At 38.4% G+C, this 26,604-nt stretch overlaps 1 protein-coding gene across 1 annotated transcript in view; it reads left to right on the forward strand.

The window, feature by feature from the left end:
* gabrg2 (gamma-aminobutyric acid type A receptor subunit gamma2) overlaps positions 1 to 26,604 on the forward strand; it is a 114,104-nt gene that overhangs the window by 75,412 nt on the left and 12,088 nt on the right. Inside the window, exons 7-9 of the mRNA XM_020529132.2 lie at positions 13,119 to 13,271; positions 23,878 to 24,083; positions 24,962 to 24,985. Of these exons, the coding sequence (XP_020384721.1) occupies positions 13,119 to 13,271; positions 23,878 to 24,083; positions 24,962 to 24,985 (383 nt within the window). The remainder of the gene's footprint in view (positions 1 to 13,118; positions 13,272 to 23,877; positions 24,084 to 24,961; positions 24,986 to 26,604) is intronic.

Below are 26,604 nucleotides of genomic sequence, written 5' to 3' on the forward strand. Positions count from 1 at the left end.
TATATAGTTTATAACAATCCACAACATTCCATCCACTGACTACATTCTATTCATGTGCAGGTAACTAAGGACAAGATTAAATCATACAAGTCACTTAATGCTACAGTGCTGAAAAGCTATTTGTGATATTTGTATTTTTATCTGTCAGGCACAAATTTCTTCCTGCTCCATTACAGACATGGACGAAGCTTAGATGGACAGAATTATGCTGTTGCTGCAAGACATTTGGAACACATTATTTATGGCTTACATACAATGACCATAGACTTAATTAATGGTGGCAAGCATGATATATTGTGGCAACACAGATCAGAGAAATTTGTTTCTAATCTGCTCCCATAGTCCATGGACATAGTTAGAAAAACATTGAATCAAAAACCTACCAATTGTTATTCTTAAGCAAGACAGCAGAGAAGGGTCTTCTCTCTGTTGTGAATATTCATGGATGTTAGAAACCTGCCAGTAAAATATTACAAGTGTATTCATGACAAAAGTATTTTCTGGCAATGTTACCCTGTTATTTTTCATTGGTCACATGGTAGATTTACTACAAATGGATTGGAAACCTGTTGATCTAAGAATGTCCTCCTCTACTCAATTTTGTTCCTCACCGCACAAATGCAAATATACAGGAAATATTTATGAGAGCATCATGAGCTAACCCTGCTGTATCTGGTGAACTCAGCTGTTGACTGGAATGGTATAGTTTTGCTGCAATATCATTTCATTAAAATTGCCCCTGTTACCCATTTCACTTTCAGTAAGCAGATTTCAAGTACTAACTGTGGCACATCCCCTTGACTGACTTGGATGAGCAGTCTCAACTGATAAGTGGCTGGATCGCTGACTGATCTCTGTGCACCTCCCTTCTTTATTCCTGCCAATTCCTAGACTGGTTGTACTGGACCAGTAGGGCTGACCATGGCCAACTCTCTGGATTGCAGTGATACAAAACTCCTGACCGTGACTACTCTATACCACTGCCTGACTGTATCCAAGCCCCTGGACAGAGATCAGACGTATCCCAGACTAATTGTGTAATCCTGACTGATGACAGTCCCCATGACATAGTTGAGATCAGCTACTCTTTGACTTTGAGACACGGCCATTTGGTTGATGCACAGTATGTTCGCTATTTAAGCTTCTGTCACATGCTAACAGTGAACATTGGTGTAGCATGGTGTCACACAGCAACATGTCTACTCCTTTAACTGATCACTGCTGACAACCATGATAAACTGCTTAGCTTTGTGACTGCACTGAGCAGCAAAGACCCTAAGTATGTCAGACTGCATGTTCTTAGTGTGCTGGCAAAATGCAAAAAGGTAAGACAAAGCAAGGCACAGATGCTGTTATCATTTAAGTAGATGCAAAGTGAGTGAGCACTAAGACAGCAAGCTAAGAAAAACTAGTAAATTTGAAGAAGCTCACTAAAAATGACAATTATTTATTGTTTCGATAATTTTTCCTTCAGAAAATCTGCCTCCAGATATATTGATTCAAACAAACTTAAGTGAATTTTGTAGTTGCGCAACAAGACAACATGGCTTAAGGATCCTTTGATGCAAGCTAAATTATCTAAATTGACAAAACTAGATTGAATTGAGAATCAAAGGACTACTGCATATCACTCGTACATTGATACTGTGATTGACAGCATTTTAAAGTATGTCCTTGAAAGGTGCACGTACATTTTATCACAGCAGGAACAATTCATAAAACCTCAGTTCCTGGATTGGTCTATATCCATTATGCAGCAAGACCTAGCTAACATCTGTGCTTGGTCTAAAAAGTGACAAGTAATATTCATGCCATACATGTCAGGCAATGGCCATCTCCAACAATAAAGAATTCAATAATTTCTCCTTCACATTAATTGGCATTGCTTGACATTGCTGAATCATCAACTGTCAACATCCTGAGGGTTACTTTTTGACTGGAAACTGAACTAGACAAACCATATAAATACTGCGACTTTCATAATAGGTCAGTGACTGGAAATTATGAGGTGTGTAACTTATCTCCACATTTCCTAAAGCCTTTCTACTATCTACAAAGTGATTACTTCTACTTTCTACTGTCAAAGAATCTTGGTACCATCCAGGATGAACAATCCATATGATTAGACATTAGTAGTGGAGGCAATGAATGTTTAAGTTGCCAATCATATGGATTGGCATTGCATCCACCAACTTAAACATTCACTGCTTCTGCCACTGATGAACAGTCATAGTAGTGTGTAAAATGAATTGTATCAAACCAACAATTTACTCTTTCAACAGCACTTTCCAAAACCTCTGCCATTTAGAAGGACAAGGGAAGCAGATGCCTGGGAATACCACTACCTTTGGGTTTCCCTCCAAATCACACATCATCCAGATTGAAACTACATTGCTTGTTCCTTCACTGTCACTGGATCAAAATCCAAACTCCATTCCTAACAGCACTGTGGAAACACCCACACCACATGGACTGCAGAACTTCAAGACGATCAGCTTCTGAAGGCCAGTTAAGGATAGATGACAGTTGCTGGCATTGCCAGCAATTCCCACATTCTATGAAGAATAAAATAAAATACTTGTGTTCTATATTTAATATGCCATCATGCTTCATCTTGGCATCAGAATATGGTGTTTGAACTCTGAAACTTATGTATGATATAATTATTAAATGTGTTTGAAGTGGATATCATATTCATGCCAACGTAATCATATTTGAGCTGAGAGAGCCTTTTCCTTACAGCAATAAATTTGATCAGCTAGCTGCAAGCTGCATCCTGCAGTTGATCGGCAGCATTGACTGACACACATTTGTCCAGTTGTGTACCCAGTGAAAATAGCTGATTAGGGTTTTATCATTTGACCCACCATTTTTGTCAGCATATGCCTGCAGCTATGTTTACCTCTTTCAAAAGAAATCTGAAAAAAAACAAAATATCTGGATTACTAGGCTCTCCAGTTGAAAGTGTTTTCACAATGTTGTGGAATAGGATAATCCTTCCATAAAAGTAAAAGGTTTTAATTGTAGTAAGGCAACTTTTAATGGTATGAGACAAGAGCTTTCAAAAGTTCAGCAAGTCTGGCAGCATCTGTGAAGGAAAAAACAGAATTTACGTTTTGAATTTACAAGTTTTGAGGAAGGGTCACCGGACCTGAATCGTTAACTCTGTTTTTCCCTTCACAGATGCTGCCAGACCTGCTGAGCTTCTCCAGCAACTTTGTTTTTGTTCCTGCTTTACAGCGTCCGCAGTTCTTTCGGTCTTTAACTTTCAAAAGTTGACTGGAGTAGATCGTTCGCAGGTAAAAAGGATGTCTGACAAGTGGAAGGCTCTCAAGAGTTTGATGACAAGAGTTCAGGGGCATTATGTTCCTGTTACAGTGAGGGGTAAGGCTGGTAAGATTAAACAATAATGGATGACTGGAGATATTGAGGTTCTCGTCAAGAATAAAAGAGACTCTTATTTTAGGTATAGATAGCTTGGTTCAATTGAGACTGTTGATCAATATAAAGAGTGTAGGGGCATTCTTAAGAAAGAAATCAGGAAGGCAAAGAGAGGATATGAGATAGCGTTGGCAGATAAGGTTAACGATAATCCAAAGAGATTCTACAAATACATTAAGAGCAAAAGGGTAACTAAAGAGAGATAGCAGGGCCTCTTAAAATCTTTGTGTTGAACCCCAGGAGATGGGAGAGATACTAAGTGAATATTTTGCATCTGTTTTTACTGTGGAGAAAGAAATGGAGGCTAGCGAATGTAGAAAAATAAATTTTGATGTTTTAAAAACAGTTCACATCTAGTCAAGATGGTGGCCGTGGAGTAGGCAGTGTCTGGGCTCTTGCGTCCAGGCTTGTCCTCTTCATCTGCATTATTTTTCTTTTTTGTTCTTTTCTTTCTCTTTACCCTTTTTCCCCTTTCTTTTCTCAAACTTACCTGATGAAGAGAGCTCTCCAGTGGAAAGGCTGCTTCGATGGGCTCCAGAGCGGCAGCAGTGTCTTCAGAGGGAGTGTGACTACAGAGTCAGTCAGTCGGCTTATGAAGCATAGAGCAGGACGCTTGTTTCTGTGTGGAGTGAGGTACTGGCTCCAGCGGCATAGTGTGGGCTGGGAGGCCTGGAGTGGGACTGTAGCGGCGGAGAAGGAAAAGTTGGACTCCCTTTAAGATTTTTAAAATTATTTTATTCTAAGTTAATGTGAATGACGCCTATGCACGGCGACAGAACTCAATTTTCACTTTATTTTATATTGAATACACGTGGCAATAAATGATTCAATTCAATAGAAGAGGACATTCAGGAGGGCTTAGAGAGCATAAAGGTGGATAAATCTCCAGGACCCGATCTAATGTATCCCAGAAAGTTGTGGGAAGTAAATGAGGAAATTGTGAGAATCCCTGCAGAAATATTTGTATTATCTGTAACGACAGATGAAATGCCTGATGACTGGAGGGCAGCTAATGTTGTACGTTTGTTTAAGAAAGGTTGTAGGGAGAATCCAGGGAACTATAGACCTGTGATTCTGACTTTGGTTGTGGATAAATTGTTGGAGATGATTTTAAAACATAGGATTTATGGATATTTAGAGTGATAAAAATTGATTAGGGACAGTCAGCATGGTTTTGGGTGAGGAAAATCATGTCTCACAAACTTGATTGAGTTATTTGAGGACCAAAAAGATTGATGAGAGAGAGTAATAGATGATTACTTGGACTTTAATAACGCCTTTGACAAGGTTTTGCATGGTAGACTAATTAGTAAAGTTCGGTCACGTGGGATTCAGGGTGAGCTTGCCAATCGGATACATAATTGGCTTAACGGCAAGAGACAAAGAGTAATGGTGGAGGGTTACTTTTCGGACTAGAGGCCTGTCACCAACGGTGTTCCACAGGGAACAGTTCTAGGTCCACTTTTGTTTGTCATTTACATAAATGATTTGGATGAGTATATAGAAAGCATGGTTAGTAAGTTTGTGGACGACACAAAAATCTGTGGCACTATAGACAGTGAAGAAGGTTTCCTAAGATTATACAGGGATCTTGATCAGATGGGTCAATGTGCTGAAAAATGGTAGATGGAGTTCAATCCAGATAAATGTGAAGTATTGCATTTTGGTACAGCTAACAAGGGTAGGTCTTATATAGTTGATGGTCGGGCATTGAGTAGTATTGTAGAACAGATGGACCTAACAGTGCAGGTACATAATTCTTCGAAGTTTGCATTACATATAGACAGAATGGTTAAAAAGGTATTTAGTACACTTGCCTTCCTTGCTCAGTCCTTTGAGTATAGGAGTTGGGAAGCCATGTTGAGGTTGTACAGGACATTGGTGAGGCCTCTTCTGGAATACTGTATCCAGTTCTGGTCACCCAGTTATACGAAGGGTATTATTAAGTTGGAGAGGCTTCAGAAGAGATCTACCAGAATGTTGAAAGATCTGGAACATTTGAGTTATAAGGAAAGGCTGGATAGGCTGGGGCATTTTTTTCACTAGAGCGTAAGAGGTTGAGGAGTGACCTTATAGAAGTTTATAAAATAATGAGAGGTATAGATATAGTAAATGGTAGTTGTCTTTTCCCTAGAATGGGGGTTTTCAAGACCAGGGGACACAGTTTTAATGTGAGAGGAGGGAGATCAAAAACAGATGTGAGAGGCAAATTTTTTACACAGAGAGTGGTTCGTGTGTGGAATGAACTTCCTGAGGAAGGTGTGGATGGGGCTACAATTACAATGTTCAAAAGTACACGAATAGGAAAGGTTTGGAGGGATATGTGCCAGGAGCAGGCAGATGGGACAAGTTTAGATTGGAATCATATTCGGCATGGACTGGTTGGACTGAAGGGTCTGTGTCTGTATGTCTCTATGTTCCATAGAGATCATATTTCTTCAGTCGTTTTCTCTGGTACCCAATACACTATCTATGAGATCACTCTCTTCCGCTGAGTGGCAATATTTGAGGTGTGTGTGTGGGTGTGTTTGTATGTGTGTGGACAATAAAAAGATAGGATGGGTTTAAGAAGGACAGAGTTCCTGTATAACTATCATGAAGTTTCATTGTTTAGTTTTCTAGGAAATAATGCAGCCTGCGTTTGAAAGAAGAGAATGAGAAATAAAACTATTCACATTCAACATTGTACAACTTGGGTGTCATCTTTTAGCTCATTTTGGGACATAATGACAAATACAAACAGTGAGAAATTAGATTTATTTGACAGTTTTTAATGGTAATATTGCATGTGATTTTGAATCAAAGAACGTAGCCAGCAAAAGTTCTTTGGAGCAGTTCTAGTTTGGACTGTAAAAGAGATTGAAGACAGCTTATTGCAAAACAGTTAACATATTTGCTGTAGCTCCATTATTGAGAGGTGTAGCAGGTACCTTTCACAACTCCTATCTGAGCTTGATAGTTACTACTCTTGTAACATTAAGTTGCCATGCATGAGGTAATAGCTAGTACGTTATGTACCAGCCAATCTCCATGTAAGCTGATGCAACTTCATGCAGATAATGCTCAACTTCATGGAAAAATGCATCTCAGTGTTTGAAACCTCCTGTATTTTTGTATCTTGCTTCCATATTGTGCAGATCTTTAAATCTTGCAGAAACATTCTAGTGCTTGCACCCAGAACTTTGTGGGAAGCTGCAGAAGTGATTGCTGAACCCCTTGCTGAGATATTTGTACCATCAATAGTTGCGGGTGAGGTGCTGGGAACCTGGAGGTTGGTTAACAGGTTGCCATTATTTATGAAAGGTGGTAAAGAAAAGGCAGGGAACTGTAAACCGGTGAGCCTTACGCAAGTGGTGGGCAAGTTATGAGAGGGAATTCTGAGGAACAGGATTTATATGTATTTGAAAAGGCAAGGACTGATTAGGGATAGTCAACATGGCTTCGTGTGTGGGAAATTGTGTCTCACTAACTTGATTGAGTTTTTTGTAGAAGTAATAAAGAAGATTGATGAAGGCAGAGTGGTGGACATTGCCTATATGGACTTCAATAAGGCATTCAACAAGGTAGACTGGTTAGCAAGGTTCGATCACGTGGAATACAGGGAGAGCTAGCTATTTGGATGCAAAATTAACTTGAAGGTAAGAGACAAAGGGTGGTGGTGGAGGGTTGCTTTTTGGACTGGAAGCTTGTGACTAGCAGTGTGCCGCAAGGATCGGTGCTGGGTCCACTGCGTTTTGTCATTTATGTAAATGATTTGGGTGTGAATGTCGTAGGTTAGTAAGTTTGCAGATGACACCAAGATTGGTGGTGTAGTGGACAGCGAAGAAGGTTATTTTAGAGTACAACAGAACCTTGATCAGATGGGCAAATGGGCTGAGGAGTGGCAGAAGGAGTTTAATTTAGATAAATGTGAAGTGCTATATTTTGGTAGGGCAAATCAGGGCAGGACTTATACACCTAATGGTAAGGTCCTGGGGAGTGTTGCTGAACAAAGAGACTTTTTGGAGTGCAAGTTCATAGTTCCTTGAAAGTGGAGTCGCAGTTAGACAGGGTGGTGAAGAAGGCTTTTGGTACGCTTACCTTTATTGGTCAGTGCATTGAGTATCAGAGTTGGGAGGTCATGTTGCAGCTGTACAGGACATTGATTAGGTCACTTTTGGAATACAGTGTGCAATTCTGGTCTCCTTGCTGTAGGGAAGATTTTGTGAAACTTAAAAAGATTTACAAGGTTGTGCCAGGGTTGAAGTGTTTGAGCTAAAGGGAGAAACTGAATAGGCTGGGACTAATTTCCCTGGAGTATCAGAGGATGAGAGGTCACCTTATAGAAGTTTATAAAATCACGAGGGCCATGGATCGGGTGAATTTCCAATGTCTTTATCCTCAGGTAGGGGAGTCCAAAACTAGAGGGCATATGTTTAAGTTGAGGTGGGAAGATTTAAAAAGGACCAAAGTCACAACTTTGCCATGCAGATTGTAGTGTGTGTATGGAATGAGCTGCCAGAGGAAGTGGTGGAGGTTGGTACAATTACAATAGTTAAAAGGCATCTAGATGGCTACATGAATAGGAAGGGTTTAAAGCAATATGAGCCAAGTGCTGGCAAATGGGATCAGATTAATTTAGGATATCTAGTCGGCATGGATGAGCTGGCCAAAGGGTCTGTTTCCATGCTGTATATCTCTATGACTCTGAGACTATGACCTCGCCCATACCCTGTCCTACAATGTTGAGTTCTCAAAGAGTGGTGTTTATAATGGGATGAGTTTTTGTTCTATGAATTAAACTTTGAAACCAACAGAAGGATCAGCTTATTTCTCGATGTATGGGCAGAATTTTCTGTTCTCTTGAAACTCATGATAAGAAATGAAAAAAAAGTCAAAATCTTGACTTTGAGAAGAGAAATTCCAATTTTCCCTTAAGCTTTAAATGGCTAGTTCAGAATCTTGCTAATAATATCAATCTTACTACCATATATTCATGTCCCATTATAAGCCCAACCAGCCTTATTTCGATGCAGCTTCAAATTCTTTTCTGCTTCCCCTAAAGTTCAATCCCCAGTGTAATAGTCAGCATGGTGAGCAGCTGGCAGCAGTCTGCTAGTTGCTTCCTCTGACCTTCACGTAAGTCTGTCTTCATTACAACATCCCTTCATGCTCCATAGATACTGTCCTCTTCCACCCTGCATCTAACAAGATAGCATGGGCAAATCACCAGGCTCATCACATCTGATGAGCTCTTGGGCCAATACGGCCCAAGAACTTCAAATTAGATCTCGGGGCATTTACAATTTACATGTTTCTGCAGGATAATTTTGTAAGCAGGAATGCGTGTATCTCATGCAGTGACACAGGATGGACCTTATAGCTCTTTGCTTCATTCCTTAGGACTTAATCACATACCATTTATTTGAAAGCTACAAGTCTTTGGCTTGTATTACTTTTTAGTGTACAGGTCGAGTCAGACAGCTTGTAATGGTTTGGAGGATTGAACAGTCAAAGAAATGGACATATTGCTGCTGCATGGCACTTCCCTTGTAAATATCACATCTACAGCATATGCTAACAGCTTACACAGCAAACATACTGCATGTACTTCAACCAAATGGTTATGTGTGAAAATCAGAGGAGATCAGTCCTTAATGGGGTCTACAGGAACTTCAGCCAGTCAGGGGTACTGTCACAATCAGTCAAGAGGATTGTCCCATTCAAGCTCTGACCATGGTTAGTGTGGCACCTGGTCCTACCAGGTGCAGTCCAGGATTTGGGCCATAACCAGTCATGCAAATCAATTGAAATTAGTCTGGGTATTACAGGTATGTCAGTCATTGTGCTGTGGAGATATCAATCCAGTGAGTTGACTAGTTTTTCCTTCAATGAGACAAAAAGATGGACTGTGTATGATGATAGTGGATAGAAAAGCAGTTAGTGGTGATGCAGAAACAGGATAGGTAGTGAGGTTTCCCCAGTGAGTGAGTAGAAAGTACAGAAGGTAGAAAGGATGCGTTCTTTTGGAGGATGAGATGGGGGGATAGCCACTGAGTAAACATAATGCATGCAATAGTGCAAGTGGTAGTTCATAAACCTTGATAGTACGTGTGTACAGTGGCAGAGTTAGAGTGAATGGTGGCCCTATGAGTACGAGGTAGTAGAAATAAAATGGTTGCACTTCCCCATGTGGACCACAGATGATCATTAACCTTCTTCCTGCAATGCTGTATTTCACACAAGACGCTGCACTGACCCAGGCTGCTATTTCAGGCCATGCTGATGCATCTGATACCCTTGCCTCCTTTGCACTGCTGTCCTTTCTACCACCTTGCCCATCGAACATCAAACTGAGCAGCTAAGTTGCCTTTCTATTCCATATCCTTGGAGATGACAGTGCAGGACCACAGTGTGAAGGGCAGTTCCTGGCTTGCAGCAACTGAGGCGTTGTGGAACTGGGCTTTAAATGTGATGCCAATTATGGTAACATTGGTAAATTATGGTAAAATCCCAGCAGTGTTAAGAACTTTCACCTCTCCTGCCATGTGATCAATTGCAGCATTAATGAGATGACGGTCAGAGAACTGCATGAGAAAGGTTGCCATGGGTCATGGTGCCAAGAATCTCATGCATTAAAATACTTTGCCTACAATTCAGAAGATATACCAAAGCTCTGAGTCAAAATTGAATCGTACTATAGCTCAGCTTAGGCATTCACCTACACAGCACATCTGGGTCGAAAATATTATATTGACACAGTTGACTTTTCTGCCATTGTAAATATTTTGGAATGAATGCCTCAAATTATTGATCTTTTAATGATGAAGATCTATGGCTTCTTAAGCATGACCTAACATATTTATTGAAGGATTTTCTTAAAGTTCCCAGTGGAATAACAGATGTTAGACAAATTGCTGAGCAAAGATCAGTTAATCTTATATATGTCCATCAATTAATGATCCAGATTTGTTTCCAAGCATTTCATCATGTAAAATTAGTACAAGAAGAGATTTGCTATAGGAAGTCATTGTTGACTTCCTTAGTGATCTCATGTAAGCATATCCAGTGAGATATATATTTAAAAATAAATATTACATTGAAATTTGAAGTTTGAAGGAAGTGACCCTTATTCAAGAACTTGGAAGGATATTTACAACATGGGAAGGTAGTGTTAACATAGTAATATCTTTGGACTAGTAAACCAGAATGCTAGACTAATGCTCCTGGCTGTGTGTTTGAATCCCACCATGAAAGATGGTGAGATTTGAATTTAAGAAATACCAGGAATAGAAAAAGTACCCAATAGTGACCATCTAATGACTGTCAATTGTTATAAACACTCATTTGATTCACTAAAGTCCTTCCTCGAGGGAAGGTAACCTGCAGCTCTTACCTGGTGTGACCTATATGTGACCCTAGACACATAGCAAAGTGCTTGATTGTTCACAGCCCATTGGTCAATTCAGGCTGGAAAATTAATAAAGGCCTAGCCAGTGAAGCACACATCCCATGAACAAAAAATAATCTCGTCTTAGGAGAAAGGAGAACATTGCACCCATTAATTACTCCAATATAACTGCCATAAATCTGACAGTTTTGTCTAACTTTAAATTCCACATCGACAGAGTAACATTAAGTTTATTGCAATTTGAGGACAGTATCTTGATTCAATAAAATGGTATACATGAATAGAAATTCCAACACAGGCTCTTTCAGGAATTGATCCAGTTTGAAAACCCTCAGTGGTAACCCTTTAAGTGCCGAATGCTCTTTTTTGTTGTTTTCATTTACTAAGAGGTGAAACTTGAACACATTCTAGTTTTTGAGTGCATATTAATATTGTTAATGTAAGCCAAAGATCGTTATTGTCAAGGAGTTACTTAAGCATTTTTTCTTATTTCTATATCTATCCAGATTCTTAAATAACTACTTACGAAGACTTTTCTTTTCTCAAAATAGCACTAACTCGTTTTACAGACAATAAATTCCATGTAATCACTCCAGAAAAGAAAGCACCTTCTAATCTCTTGTGTCAAAGTTGTAGGATTTTTAATTTTATGCATGAGTCCACTATTTCAGTGCTGCATATTCTCAGCATTTGATGCTGTTTATTCTTAATTGCAGTTTCTTTTCAGCTAATTTTCTTTCCCATTTCCTCTCCAGAAATCTTGTACAGCTCCCTAGAGAATCATCCTGTGGATCTTAACAAAGAAGAGTCTTTCAGTTTGAAACTTTAATTTTGTTTCTTTCTCCACAAATGCTAGACCTGCTGAATTTCTCCAACACATTTATTACCTTGCTTTAACATCTCATCTGAAAGATGTCATCTCTGATAATGCAGTAATCCTGAAGTGTCAGCTGAGATTTGTGCTGACATCTCTGGATAACTTCCTGACTGAGATGTGAGTTAGTATTGAACACTTTTGTGTTTGAGTAGACTTCTACTTCTTGATAACAAAGACCTGAACAATCTCAATTTTGTTGACCTATGTCGTGTTTTATTTGGATGTTCTATTGCCACTTCAGCTCCATATGAAGTGAAGGGAAAACAAGTGTTGCATCAGGTCATTGAGATAACAAGGTGTAGATCTGGATGAACACAGCAGGCCAAGCAGCATCAGAGGAGCAGGAAGGCTGACATTTCGGGTCTGGACCCTTCTTTTAGTACCATTTTTGAATCCCATGTATAGCTTTTGTTTAAGTTAATTACTAATTTTGCTTATTCTTTGATCACAAAGTAAGTCGGGAAGGATAGAATATTTTTGACTAATATTTGGAACACAATTTATGAAATACAGATGTTGCAAATAAACATATGATATCTTTCTGGGCCTGGCTTCAGTGTTACGCCCTTCTGACCCTATAACTGGAGACAAAGCTTCTCTAAGAAAATCTAGCAAGGATCTAAGAAAAACTTATTAAGTTTTCACTAATAGACGAAACAAAAGTTGTGCTTCTATTTTGCATGTCCCCTCTCTGTGGTATACCATTTATTTATATAGCCTGAAATCCTTCTTTAAAACCCCAAAATTACTTTTTCCCATCTCTGTAGACAGAAATATTCCTGTTGGAAAACTCGATCGTAAATGTAGTAACAGTATTATAATTATTTGAAATTATACCATGTTATGCAGTAAGGTAATAACAATGCTATTGATATTTATAATTATTATGGAGTAACTTTGATAACATGTTCTAACATTCAAACATGCCTAGTGTAAAATGTGAAGTTCAAAAAGTTCCTGACTGATTTGCCTGCTCCTGTGGAAGCCATGCTACATTAATACTTTGCCCAGAGATTCAGGGAGAAGATGACATTGTGGTATGTATCCATTAGATACCCAATAATCACACCAGAAAAAAAAAGCTTGTGTTTTTGATTTCAGATTTAAGTGGATATTTCACTTTCTACATACAATTATGTTGAATTACACATTCTAACTCTTAAACTGCATGTCATAGTAAGGATTCTTCAAACTAATTGGTGGAAGAGAAATGCAGTTGTTTGCCCTGCTTGCACAAATCCAATATTTCCTTTAAAGGACACTGAAATGATTTTCTAATTACTTTAAATTACCACACTTAATTCATTTGACAGCTGTATGCCTAATGAGAGGTTAGCAGCATTCATTCTCCGAGCCAATATTTCTTTATTATGAGTGAAAGATTAGTCTTCTATTTTTATCTTTTTGCAGGAGATTATGTTGTGATGTCCGTGTACTTCGATCTTAGCAGACGAATGGGCTACTTCACTATTCAGACCTATATCCCTTGCACATTGACTGTTGTTTTATCCTGGGTATCATTTTGGATCAATAAGGATGCAGTACCAGCCAGAACATCATTAGGTAATTATATCATACTAACTATTTAGCTTTGTGACAAAACAGTAACAGTTTTTATCCCTTCTAATTGTTTCTTTTAAAAATAAGTATACAGAGGAGAAATTACTGTGTATTGCAATGCTTCTCATTTCACCAAGTCATGTTTATTCCGTGCAGGCAGGCTGTGTCACAGATCGATACCTGCACAGTCCTTCAATAATATCAATGAAGAAGAATAATACATATCCATGCAGAGCATGACACTTGGTATTACCTGATCCAAGAAATTGTCTGAAGAATGTGTCACACAGCTATACCTCCTATGTAAACCAAATCTGCTCCTCTATGTTTAATAACTAAGTTAAAATTCTATTAATAGTATGGCGTCACCCTTGCAGTTGATGGCAGCATTCTGTTTGATCATATTGGTCTCTGTGTTAGCATTGAGTAAACTACAAAGATCGATATGAAATCTGTTACATCTTTCCATGTATAATATGCAAGTGTGCATATGGAAATTCTATGCAATTTGTGTGGTGGGAAGACATTATGTTTGTGTTGATTTGGGTAAGTATAGGAAATGGATAGTCATTGTGCCGTTGGATTGATGCAGTCCTAAAATGGTGAGATCTGAGATATCTGATCTCTGTTTACATCTATTTAATGCAAGATTTCATTCAAAAGTTTAACATATAATTTTGTCAGTAGGGTTTCTTGAATCTTGAGTGAAAGCCAAAGAATGTCACATGACCTTTGAGTCATTCTTTGGTATTTGTTTATTTCGGTTTTACATGGACTGAAGTTTATGGAATATTTTGCAAAACACAAGGAATTGTGAGCAAATATCCTTTAGTCCATCAAATCCCCTCGTTCTTGTCACAAATGTACAATTACAATTTCCTGAAGTAGATGATTGATCAATGAATGGATCGATGAATAAGAAACTCTCATCTTTTTCCAAATCACTAATAGGCCAAAACCAAATTTTGCTTACTTTCTTTTTCCTTGGAGCCAATATGCTGGTGGAGGTCATCAGTCTCTGTTGTTGATAGATTCATGACTGACAGTTTATTTATAATGTATAGGAATAACATACCTCTTTAGACATAACACAGTGTGGAGCTGGAGGAATACAGCAGGCCAGGCAGCCTCAGAGGAGCGGGAAAATTGACGTTTTGGACAATTCTGATCAATTACAACAAATGCATTAAACTCTGAAGATTGACCACTATTCTAAATGAATAATATGCAAAGAAGGTAAAAATCAAAATTGAACAACCTGCAGATGCTGTAAATCAGAAACAAAAATAGAAATTGCTGGAAAGGCTCAGCAGGTCTGGCAGCATCTGTGGAGAGAAATCAGAGATAACATTTCGGGTTGACCCAGTGACCCTTCCCCAGAGCAAAGGAGGTGTATTTTTCAGTATTAAAACTGTAATTTCGTGAGTAAAATTTCATGGCACGGCAATCTAACTTATGATAATTGTGGGCTGCTCTCTGATTCTTGTCAATCCAATGTGATTTTTACATTTCCATGTGCATGGAAAGCAATCAGCTCAATCAGACAATTGTTCCGAGGTATAGTCCTACAGCTTTGGAATCTATAGCTTACATAACAGTTTTATCACCATGTCTTTAACATTCGGATACATAGGCTTGTGAATATTCTTGTGTAGCAGCACGCAAAATATCTCTTTACCCCTGGTCCTCATCCACCCACGATTAAAATCACTATTGGTGATTTTAAAGTGCCATTCTTCTCAGAGTTAAATGATTCATGAGATATGGTTGAGCTGTTATTGTTGGGAGTTGGTTGTTCTAATTCATCTTTATTCTGTAGTGAGTGCTTCCATTCAGCTCATGGTATTTTTCAATTTCTGTCAATTCCTGTTTGTGCAGGAACATGTGCAAACAGGGCCCATGTGCATTGGCAGTTTTATATGAGTTGATTTTTCAGAAAGGTAGTGCTTTTTAAATTTATATTTGGTTAGTTCATACTCTACACTTCTTTTCTAAAGCACACTTTGAACCCCCATCACTTCTTTCTTCTAGCATTCATTCCATCCTTCTTCAATATCCTTCTGTGATTACCAGAGCTTTCACCATCTACCTTAATGTTTATGCTCTTCTCCCTGATTCCACAGCCATTCCAGATCCCCATACCCAGCCTTAGCCTCTCACTATCTTTTATTCAATTTACTTGCTCATTCTGCCTCTCCACTGCCCTAATTGTGCCATTGTGTTCCGAACTCTAAATATTCTGGACCCACCCTCCCTTTTGCATGCTTGTCCTGATCACATGACTCTCCCCTCTACATCCCAGTTTCCTCCCTTCATTTTCCTGGATCCCTCCAGTACCTTGTGACAGCCACAGCCATTCACTTCCATTCCATACCAATTGTTTCTACCTAACCAACATTTTTCCGAACCTTTTGAGTTGATGCCCCTTTTGAGTAAAACCCTGTTTGTCTGATTTGTATCATCGATTGCCATAGGTGAGGTGCTGCAATACTGGAGGTTGGCTGACATGGTGCCACTATTTAAGAAAGGTGGCAAGGAAAAGCTGGGGAATGAAATCAGTGGTGGGAAAGTTGTTGGAGGGAATCCTGAGGGACAGGATTTACATGTATTTGGAACGGCAAGGACTGATTAGGGACAGTCAACATGGCTTTCTGCATGGGTAATTGTGTTTCACTAACTTGATTGAGATTTTTGAAGAAGTAACAAAGAGGATTGATGATGGCAGAGGGACATGGTGGAGGGTTGCTTTTTAGACTGGAGGCCTGTGACCAGCAGTGTGCCTGAAGAATCGGTGTTGGGTCCGCTGCTTTTTGTCATTTATACAAATGATTTGGATGTGAACATACAAGGTATGGTTAGTAAGTTTGCAGGTGACACTAAAATTGGAGGTGTAGTGGGCAGAGAAGAAAGTTGCCTCAGAGTACAATGGGATCTTGATCAGATGGGCCAGTGGGGCGACTAGTGGCAGATGGAGTTTAATTTAGATAAATGTGAGGTGCTGCATTTTGAAAAGGCAAATCAGGGCAGGACTTATACATTGATGGTAAGGTCCTGGGGAGTGTTGCTGAACAAAGAGACCTTGGAGTGCAGGTTCATAGATCCTTGAAAGTGGAGTCCCAGGCAGACAGGATAGTGAAGAAGGTGTTTGGTATGCTTGCCTTTATTGGTCAGTGCATTGAGTATAGGAGTTGGTAGGTCATGTTGCAGCTGTACAGGACATTGGTTAGGCCACTGTTGGAATACTGCATGCAATTCTGACCTCCCTGCTATAAGAAGGATGTTGTGAAACTTGAAAGTGTTCAGAAAAATTTACAAAGATGTTGTCAGGGTTGGAGGGTTTGAGCTATAGGGAGAAGCTGAATAGGCTGGGGCTATTTTCCCTGAAGTGTCAGAGGCTGAAGGGTGATCTTATAGAGGTTTATAAAATTATTAGGGACATGAATAGGGTGATTTACCAAGGTCTTTATCCCCAGGTAGGGGAGTCCAGAACTAGAGGGCATAGGTTGAAGGTGAGAGGGGAAAGATTTAAAAGCAACCTAAAGAGCAACTTTTTCCTACAGAACGTGGTGTGTGTACAGAATGAGCTGCCAGTGGAAGTGGTGGAGGCTGGTACAATTACAATATTTAAAAGGCATCTGGATGGGTATACAAATAGGAAGGGTTTAGAGGTATATGGGCCAAATGTTGGCAATGGGACAAGATTTATTGAGGACATCTGGTCGTCATGGACAAGTTGGATCAAAGAGTCTGTTTCTGTGCTCTACAATTCTTTGACTCAACGGTCTGATTTGCTGGTGTCAGCCAGTGTGGCAACCTGTCATGGGCTGGTTTACCTGGTCAGGCTTCACCCTCGATACAGTAAGCATTTAACAACAACAAGCAAGATTAAATATCTAATGAGCTGATTGGCCCAGACAGATGTTATCTCCTACACTGTAATTGTTTGTGCGAAGAAATGACTAGGTGATGAAATATCCATGTTACTCAAGAAGCTTGAATTGTCAGCAGCTTGGAGGAAGAAGTGAACCTTTCCAAGTACATGCCTTGTATATGTAGTCAGGTTTGTGAATACATGTTTCCCAATTTGACCTTACAGAATTGTACCCATTAACGTAATTCCACAGGTTGGGGTATTTAATATACATTGCATGATAATTTATGCAAAATAGGATGCTCACTATAAAAAGTGCTGATCTATCTGAAAGGTTCCAAGAACTTAATAGCAAAACTTCAACCTGCCCTGGAAAACCAAATTATTGCCTCCTGTCTAATTACGCTCCCACCCGCTCTTTTAAAGACTTGGGGCAGACGCTTGGTTCTATGATGCTGGAGAAATAAAGTGCAATACAATCTGATTCAATTTGAGTCGGACTTTTAATTATAAAGTGGCGTAGAAATGGGTAGTTACATTTCCCTAAGCTAGTCATTTTTATTATGATATTTTCATGTTTCTATAAATTGGTTGTCAGCATAACCTGGTATATGAATTTCTTTGCTGGTGTGTTTCCAAGTATATAGGTTGTATGTTACAAAGCCTGGCAGAATATATTGAACAGCATATCATTTTGTTTGCAAAAGCAAAATGCTGACTGTGCTCAAGCAGCCTGCACCTGCAAAACTCTGCAGTGTCCAACATTAGAATGATTCTGTAATTGGACAACATTTGTTGAACAATCCTAAGTGTTCAAAGAAATATGCTGACAAATCATTTTGGGATTGTCAGTTGGGCTCAGTGTGGCACGTCATATTCTTTGTAGATGAAGTGTATTTGTACACATGCTGTGCCTGATTCAACTCTACAAAAAAGCTCAAAGCCTTTTGCTGTTCTATATTTTAAAACAATTCCTTGACCAATTAAAGTCAAATTGCCTGATCTAAAGTTTAAACAAAGCTTGACAGTTAACTGTTAATGATGATTAACTAGTGCATTCTCCATGGTAGTGCCTCTTCCAATCAGAATCCACTTGTGAAACAATCAGCACTCCACTGGTTTTACCACAAATCAGCATCTTTTAAATGAGTGAAGACAAAAAGCTTTGACAAAACAACACAGAATGGAGTTGGAGGAACACAGCAGGCCAGGCAGCATCAGAGGAGCAGGAAAGTTGATGTTTTGGGTTGGGACCCTTCTTCATTTTCTGAAACATCAACCTTCCTGCTCTTATGATGCTGCCTGGCCTGCTGTGTCCCTCTAGCTCCATACTGTATTGTCTTTGACTCCAGCATCTGCAGTTCTTGGTTTCTCTAAATAAGCTTTGAGAAAATGAGCCTTTTGTTCCTGCAATACCGAAATTCTGTAGTAACAAATAACTACTTCTGAACTCTTTGTAGATTTTGTTCTCATTGGAGCAAGTTTCTGCTATTAAAACCGATTGCTCAAGTTGATTAAATTTCAACTAATAAGCTCAAACCTTCTTGTTAGGACATATCCAGAAACATGTGATTTTCACTGCAGGGTTGGGGACTGTGTTTGTGTGGTACAGGGTTGGGCTTGCTGACCTCAGAGGCAGAGTGTAAGCAGTCACAAGGATAGGTGAGTACCAAGGCAGATGAATTACATTCTGGCCCTCTACCCTAATGGCAGAAATTGGATTTGTTGGAAATAGGGGCAGACCTTCTGCAACACGGTCCCGCACGTTATCTTAATTTAGTCCATGGCATCAGAAGGGCTCTGCCCTGAAAATCTGGCCGTAAGCAAATTGCCCAGCAAGCCTCAAAAGTTTATGTACTTACACACACAAGTCCCCATTTCACCACATCCCCTTTAAAATGGGGCAATTTTATTTATGATACCATTGTCTGTATTTTATGAAGTTCATTATGACCTGCTCATGGTTTGCAGAGGTTTTCTTTTGTAATGTACAAACTTTGAATTCATGTCTTGTACACTCAGGTTTATGTTAGTAATATATTAAAATTGCGTGTTCCTAATACCAATGCTTGGAAAACATTATTTCATGCTTCCCACTAATCTGAGAAGTACCAAATCACCACTAATCTCTGCGTTCTGCCCTTTAGCTAATTTCGTATTCATACTGCTACTATCCCTTTAATTCCAAAAGTGATTTTTAACAAGTCTATTATATGATAATTTGTCAAGCATCTTTTGAACATCTATGTATGCATTAATTGCATTACCCTCATCATGTTATCTCCATTACTTCATCTAAGAACTAGATCAAGTTAATCAAACAAAACAGGCTTTTAACGCATTCAAAATGACTTTAACTTTGACTTATTCTGAAATACTTTTCCAAGTGCTAATTATTTTCTTCCCTGGATTTTTGTCTCTAATGGTTTCTTCACCACCGATGTTAAGTTGACTGGTCTATAGTTGCTAAATGTATCCCTCACTTCATTTATCTGAAGAAAAGTGTCACCCTTCTAGTTAAAAAACGAAAGAATTGCGGATGCTGTAAATCAGGAAACAAAACAGAAATTGCTGGAAAAGCTCAGCAGGTCTGACAGCATTTGTGAAGGAAAAAACAGAGTTAACATTTCGGGTCTGAGTTCTGAGGAAGGGTCACTGGACTCGAAATATTAACTCTGATTTTTTCTTCACAGATGCTGCCAGGCCTGCTGAGCTTTTCCAGCAATTTCTGTTTTGTTCACCCTTCTAGTTCTCCAGTTCTCAGGCACCAACCCATATCAAAGGAAGGTTCGAAGATTTCATTCAGTAACCTGGACGCTTCCCATCTGGAGTAGGTGATGATTTTATTTTGTGTTGTGAACATTTAAAGAGCTCCCTCGTCATTTTCATTTATTTTCAACACTCCTATGTTGTCCTTCTTTACTGCTACATTAACAGCCTTTTCCTCTCTGCTCAAAGCAAATATAAAGTACTCATTTAGCGTTGCTGCTATGCCCTTTGCTTTTATTTTTTCCATTATGAATTGTTCCATTATGTTTCCTAGTTACTTTTACCTTTCTTTTAACTATCCTTTGCTGTTATGTGTTTGTAAAATATGTTTGAATATATCTTTTATATCAGCCTTAAATCTATTCTTAGTATCTTCTTTCCACTTTCATTTTCTTTCAAAGGTCATTTCTGTATTTTCTAGTTGAATATTTTTGATGCTTGATTGCCACTTGTCTTTTTCTATTACTACTTTAAAACATATATGTGATGATCACGGTTCCCCTGAAATTTGATCCTGTTGCCCCACTTCATTCCTCATAACTATCCTTGCCACTCTTTCCTTCCTCTAGTAACCCACTGACCAAATAAAGTTTTCCTGTACACATTTCAAAATTTACATCCAGTTTTTCTTTTTTATTCTGATGTTCCAGTTAATATTAGGGGAATTGAAGTCCTCCTATTATATTTATAGTTGTTGCATCATTCTGTAACTTGTTTGTAATTTTCTTTATCTATCTCATTCTCATCACTTAGTGACCTTTAATAAAAGCCTGCGATAGTGAATGGCTAGCAATACTTAATTGCAGCCTGCACCACTTAAATTGTGACTATGAAATGATGGAAGTTTTAAAAAGAAATCTGGGCTGAGATATATGATGTTTGATCACATGAGGAAGCGAATCCAAGGATTTTCACTGTGCTGTAGGTCTTGGCACAATTAAGAAAGAAATCCTGTCAATGCGAGTGAGTTCATCTTCAAATTACATATCCTATCAATTGCACCACAAACTCTTATTCTCTGCTTAATTTACTAAAACCCCATCACCCATCTACCAACAATTTCTTTCAATTGCCATTCAATCCTAACATTAGTGGCTTTACTTCAACCTCACACAATTAACACAGCTACAAGCCTTGCAAACACAACTCACAGCTTTCATGTTCAAGTATGACATCCATCTCAACCAGACATCTTACAGGACATTAATACACTTATTCATTCAAGAGAAAATGGTACATACCAGGGCAGAGAGGAAATGAACTCGAGGAAAACAAGTGTAAGAAACAGTGCTGCCCACAATGAGATGGGCCATCACTGAGTCTGTGGCCTCTGGTGGTGATCAATGACCAGGGCCTCTGCCTAACTGCTCCTCATCTCAATCAATTTTCTCTCATTCCACAAGCTGCGTAGAAAGACACTTCTTTCTTTCTCCTGTCTCGTCATCGCACTAACGTTTATCTCTTTTTGTCAGGTACCCAAGAAATGGAACCTTTCTAGTCAGTAGAGAAAAATGATGATGATAGTGATGATGAAAATAAAGCATCATTTGATCTTACTTTTGTAGTTGCTAACTTTGACACTGACACTGTGTAACTGGAAGGGAGGGCAGAAGAGGATCTGTATTTGGTGAGAATACATGAGTACAGGACCCAGAGTAGCGGGCAAAAAATTGCACAAGTGTTGGTCTGCTGAATTTTGAAGTCATACACTACTTCTGCATCAGAGGAGACATATGGCAATTTTGATGGATAAGACTACAGAAGAAGGTTCTTGCATGTAATTAACAGCTCCATCAAAGGTTTGAAAGCAACAATGTACGTTCATACTGTTGCCTTGTATTCTGTTGCTACAATCATAGTTGTGGATATCCTATTCAAAGGAATCTACAGAATACCATAGCAATCCACCAATCTGCTCTCCAACAGATCAGTAAGATTGTTGACAGGTCACTTGAGGAAAGTGATAATGGCTGTGTGGAGCAGGAACATGCAATCTTTTCTCTACTTGTGAGATTCCTGTCACATTCCAAGTTTTCTTGCTGTTGCCTGTTGTCTAGCCAGCCAGAGCAACCTACCACAGCCAAGGACCAGGTAGTGCAATATGAAGCCCAGCCTTTAAGGCCCGAACTGCTTCAGGACAACATTCAAAGCAATTTTCAGTCTCCTCAATTGGAGGTCAGCAACCTTCTATAATCATAAGTGTTATGGGCAGCAGAAACACATGGCGGGAATGTTTATTTTTATATGCATTTTGTCACAATTGAACTTCAAATTTAGATTTTACTCTGCGCTTCCTTGATTGTATTCATTGTTTTCATTGTGACAAAGAGGATAATGTGGCGATTAGAGAATAAATGTGAAGAGCATAGGGTTGTTGGTGGATGGTGAGCTGTGGTAGAAGATTTGGATATGTCACATTAATTATTTCATCCACTAGAACTAAAGCAGAAAGGCACGGTTTACATTATAGCCTGCTTCCCCTCTGTCTTCCTCTACTTCATGTCACATCTCCTCCTCCTCCACCATTTCTTCCCACTCCTCCTGCTCTTTAAATGTGGACAATTGCAGCAGCAAACAGAAACAAAGAATCCAGTTACTAATCTTTTAACCAATATATCATTAGGCAATATTTAATGTCATATTCAGCTGTCTGGTTACGACAGAGTGAAAACTAGAATATTACTTTCAAAACTGGCATTACTGGAATCCAGAACAGCATTGTATGCTGATGGAGAATATAACCTGCCTGCTCTGCATGCTGAAGGTGGTCATTTAGTTCAAATCTGCAAGCTCTTTAACCAAGGCAGCATCCACCACACTTCCCATCCAAAATGTGCACCATTTCTAAACACTAGGAAAACATATAGTGCCTAAAAACAGAGACAAGCTTCTTCCCCATTTTTTGAATAATAGTTGTGTCATCGCTGACTAGTATCTATTCATAGAGGACCTCAGTTTGTGATGCCCTGGATTTTCTGGTTGTACTGATTGCGAAACTGGCACCATTCACCATTATTACAATTGTCAAATTATACTTACATGTGCACAGTTGAACACAGAAAGCTGCTGACAGTGATATTCTGTTACTCCACAAAGTAAACTGTTAAAGTCCCCCACTGATTGGAAATCAATTAGAAATGTCTGACTAATAAGAACTTTTCTTATGCTCTAATATCAATGTTAAAATTAATGGACTTAGCAATGACATATAACTGGGAATTAATGCTGTATAAGATCATAACTACTTCTGAAGAACTGATTGTTCTGGTAAAATAATTTTATATTTATCTGTCATATTTTTCTATTATGACAAAAATTTCATAAGTTGTGCATACAGTAAAAGGTATTTTAAAAGCTTTTTTTTTACAGTATTTCTGCTGTACCTGTGTGTGCCCCAATCTTTATTACTGTCTCTATAAACTTTGTAAAATAGGAAAAATAAGTCCATACTACTTAGTGGCTTGTTCTATGTGAGAATTCTTCATTGTGAAGGACTGTTTATGTTGCTTATTAACATGACCATTGCCGGATGTCTGTAGATCCTCTTGGGTTGTTGCCGGAGTCCAATTAATACTTGGAAAGATAAATCCATACCTCAGGGATAATTAAATCACTTTTTTTAAAACAGCAACAAGGACCGTTACTTTCCCACTAAATCTCAACCAATATATTTTAAGGTGTGACCATTCACTTGCTCAAGTCACAGCAGTGACTGTATCAAGTGTTTCATAAGATTGAAATTATTTGCTCAATGAGATGTCTTTTCAGAATAAAATGATGTGTATTTATGCACAGTAAAGTTACATTACTAACATGCCATTTGTGTAGAATCAAGGTAATGCTAATTAAAAAGGTGAAAAACGTAAATGCATGGAAAGTTTCATTGTCTACTTCTTTGGTGCATGTTATAGTGTCAAATAAAGGTTACAGGAGTTTGATGGCATTTTCATGATCTTGCTTTCATTGCAGGCATCACAACTGTCCTGACTATGACGACACTGAGCACGATTGCACGTAAATCCCTGCCCAAGGTTTCCTATGTCACTGCTATGGACCTCTTTGTGTCTGTTTGCTTTATATTTGTGTTTGCTGCACTAATTGAATATGGGACCTTGCATTATTTTGTCAGTAATAGAAAGCCCAGCAAAGACAAAGACAAAAAGAAGAAGAATCACGTATGTACTCTTATCATAAGAACCCTCTTAAAAATTGTTATTGATGTTTGAAAATAAAAATGTGATAAAACACAGCACCACAATTGGTGATGGGCATAGCAATACTTCTTCAAAAACTTTGTCAGAGTGTTTTGCTTTAACACTGACTCCTTCAAAGTTTGTAATGCGACTCTGTTTTAAATAGATAAATGTGCTGAAGTATAGCACACATTTGAAAGATCTATTTCCTTTGGGTATAAACATGGCACATTTTTGCCTTCATGAGCTCTTCCTCTTTTTCCAGTTAGAATGGAAATACAGTCCATTTTATTAAATGTGATCACTTGATTAAATAATTGAGTTATCTTTTTTGAGTATTAGTGATCTCACTGTGTATCATCATGAGAAAATGGAAAGCATACAATTCTAAAATTTGCTGCCAAAACATCCCTCTTCTTTTTGTTGCCTACATACCTGCCAAACCTTCCACTAGAGCTTGATCAGTTTTTATGATCTTTGACATAAGAATTAACCAGTGTACAGTAAGATGATTATTATTACCAAATAGTTGTGTGTAATCATACCTTCAGACTTTTCAATTAAGAACTAAGGAGAATTTCTGGTACATCATATAAATAACAAGATGCATTTTATAAATATAAATAATTATATTTATACTCAGCACCAGGCATTCAAATCCAAATGCCCTCTGAAGTTCACCATTGGCTATGTCAGGTCATTCAACATAGATCTGTTTCCTGTTCTATAATGAGTTTCTTGCTACTTATTGATTCTGAATTATATCTACACATCCTTCAAAAGTATTTCAATTGCATTTTGATAATAATGTGTTCCTTTAAGTATTCATTAAATATTTTTATTCTGTTTCTTAAAAAAAGCTTCTTCGGATGTTTTCATCAAAGGTACTTATATTTATTTTTATAATATGTTTATTACTAAAACAATGTTTCTTGTTTGAAAGTGTCCCTTTTTGCCAGAGATATGGTCAATTTCTGTCAAAATACTGATGTTATATAGCACGGAAAATGTGCCTTTTTCTTTTGAGATGGGTTTAATATTTTTGATTGCTTCTAATTCTTTGTCCAATCAATGTGTTGCTCTACGTGTAAGTTTTAAAAGCTGATGAAACAAGGCAGACTGCCTATGTGATATGTTTTCAAACCCAAGTACTGCTATCTATCATGGATGGTGTCACAAAAATACACAAATCTGTCCTTTTCTGTAATTCTGTAATTATTTTTCCTATCTCTTTATAACTACGTGTTTATCACTGCTACTGAACATGATTCCAAATCTCTAAACCATTCACTTGTCTCTGTATAGTTATTTATTATGGTAGCTGTAAACTACTGCCCAAAAGTAGCAATAACCTGTTGTAATGGAAAGATTCAAAGACATGACTCACAGTGAGTATAGCTGGATATGTAGCATTTTTCACTGTGTTAGGATGTCTCAAAGTCTTCTAAATTAATGCATTACTTCTAAAGTGTTACTTTGTCATCAATCTTGGGGTGAGGGTTTTGCTTGAACCTACATTTATTGACCATCTTCATTTGTCTTGGAGAAGGTGGTTGTGAGCTGCACCTTGAACTGTTGCAGTGCTTGAGTTGTAGGTACGCCCACATTTCTGATAAAGAGGTTGTTCTAGGATTTTGGGGTAGTGATGTTGTTCCAAGTCAGGAGGCTTGAGTGAAGCTTGCAGTTAGTAGTTTTCCCATACACCTGCTGGCCTGATCCCTTGAGATGGTACAGATTTTAGGTTTGTAAGGTCCTGCTGGGTGTGCCATTGTGAGATATTGCAGTGCATCCTGTAGATGGTACACACTGCTGCCCCTGTGCATCGATGGTGAAGAGAGTGAACATGGAAGTGGTGAATAAGGTGCCAATCAAGTGATCTGTTTTGTCATGGGTAGTGTTGAGCTTGAGCGTTGTTGAGCAGCATCCATCTAGGTAAGTGCAGAGTATTCTATCACATTCCTGATTTATTCCTTGTGGTGACAGGAAATGAAATACTGACCACAGAATTCCTAGACTTTGTCCAGCCTTTGTATTCACTGTATTTATATAGCTGTGCCAATTCAGTTTTTGGTCAATCCTACCTAGCAGGGCATTGTTAATGGGGGATTCAGCGAGACAAAGTCATTGAATGTCATGTGTAGCGTGAATGTCATTTGCCAGTTAACTTCCCATTTAATTCTAAGCACCATTTGCTTATTAATTGAAGAATACTTACATGCATATCAACACAATATTAGTAAACATTTTGTGAAGGATATGACAGGCCATGTGTAATGTTTGCATTATTTTGCAACTGTTTCACATCTGACTTTAACTGATAAATATAAGCTGTTAAAGTAGTCTAAGATCAATGTAATGAGCTTAAGAGACTATATAGTAAGAATTATGTAAAATAAAAAGACATGCTTCATATATGTAATTCCAAATTAAAGTATTCTTAAAAATTGTTCTGATGTAGAGCACTATAATGGTAAAAATAAATCTATTACCTTCTCCATTTTAA

This window comes from Rhincodon typus, chromosome 12, assembly GCF_021869965.1.
Source record: "Rhincodon typus isolate 14 chromosome 12, sRhiTyp1.1, whole genome shotgun sequence".
Classification (NCBI taxonomy): Eukaryota; Metazoa; Chordata; class Chondrichthyes; order Orectolobiformes; family Rhincodontidae; genus Rhincodon; species Rhincodon typus.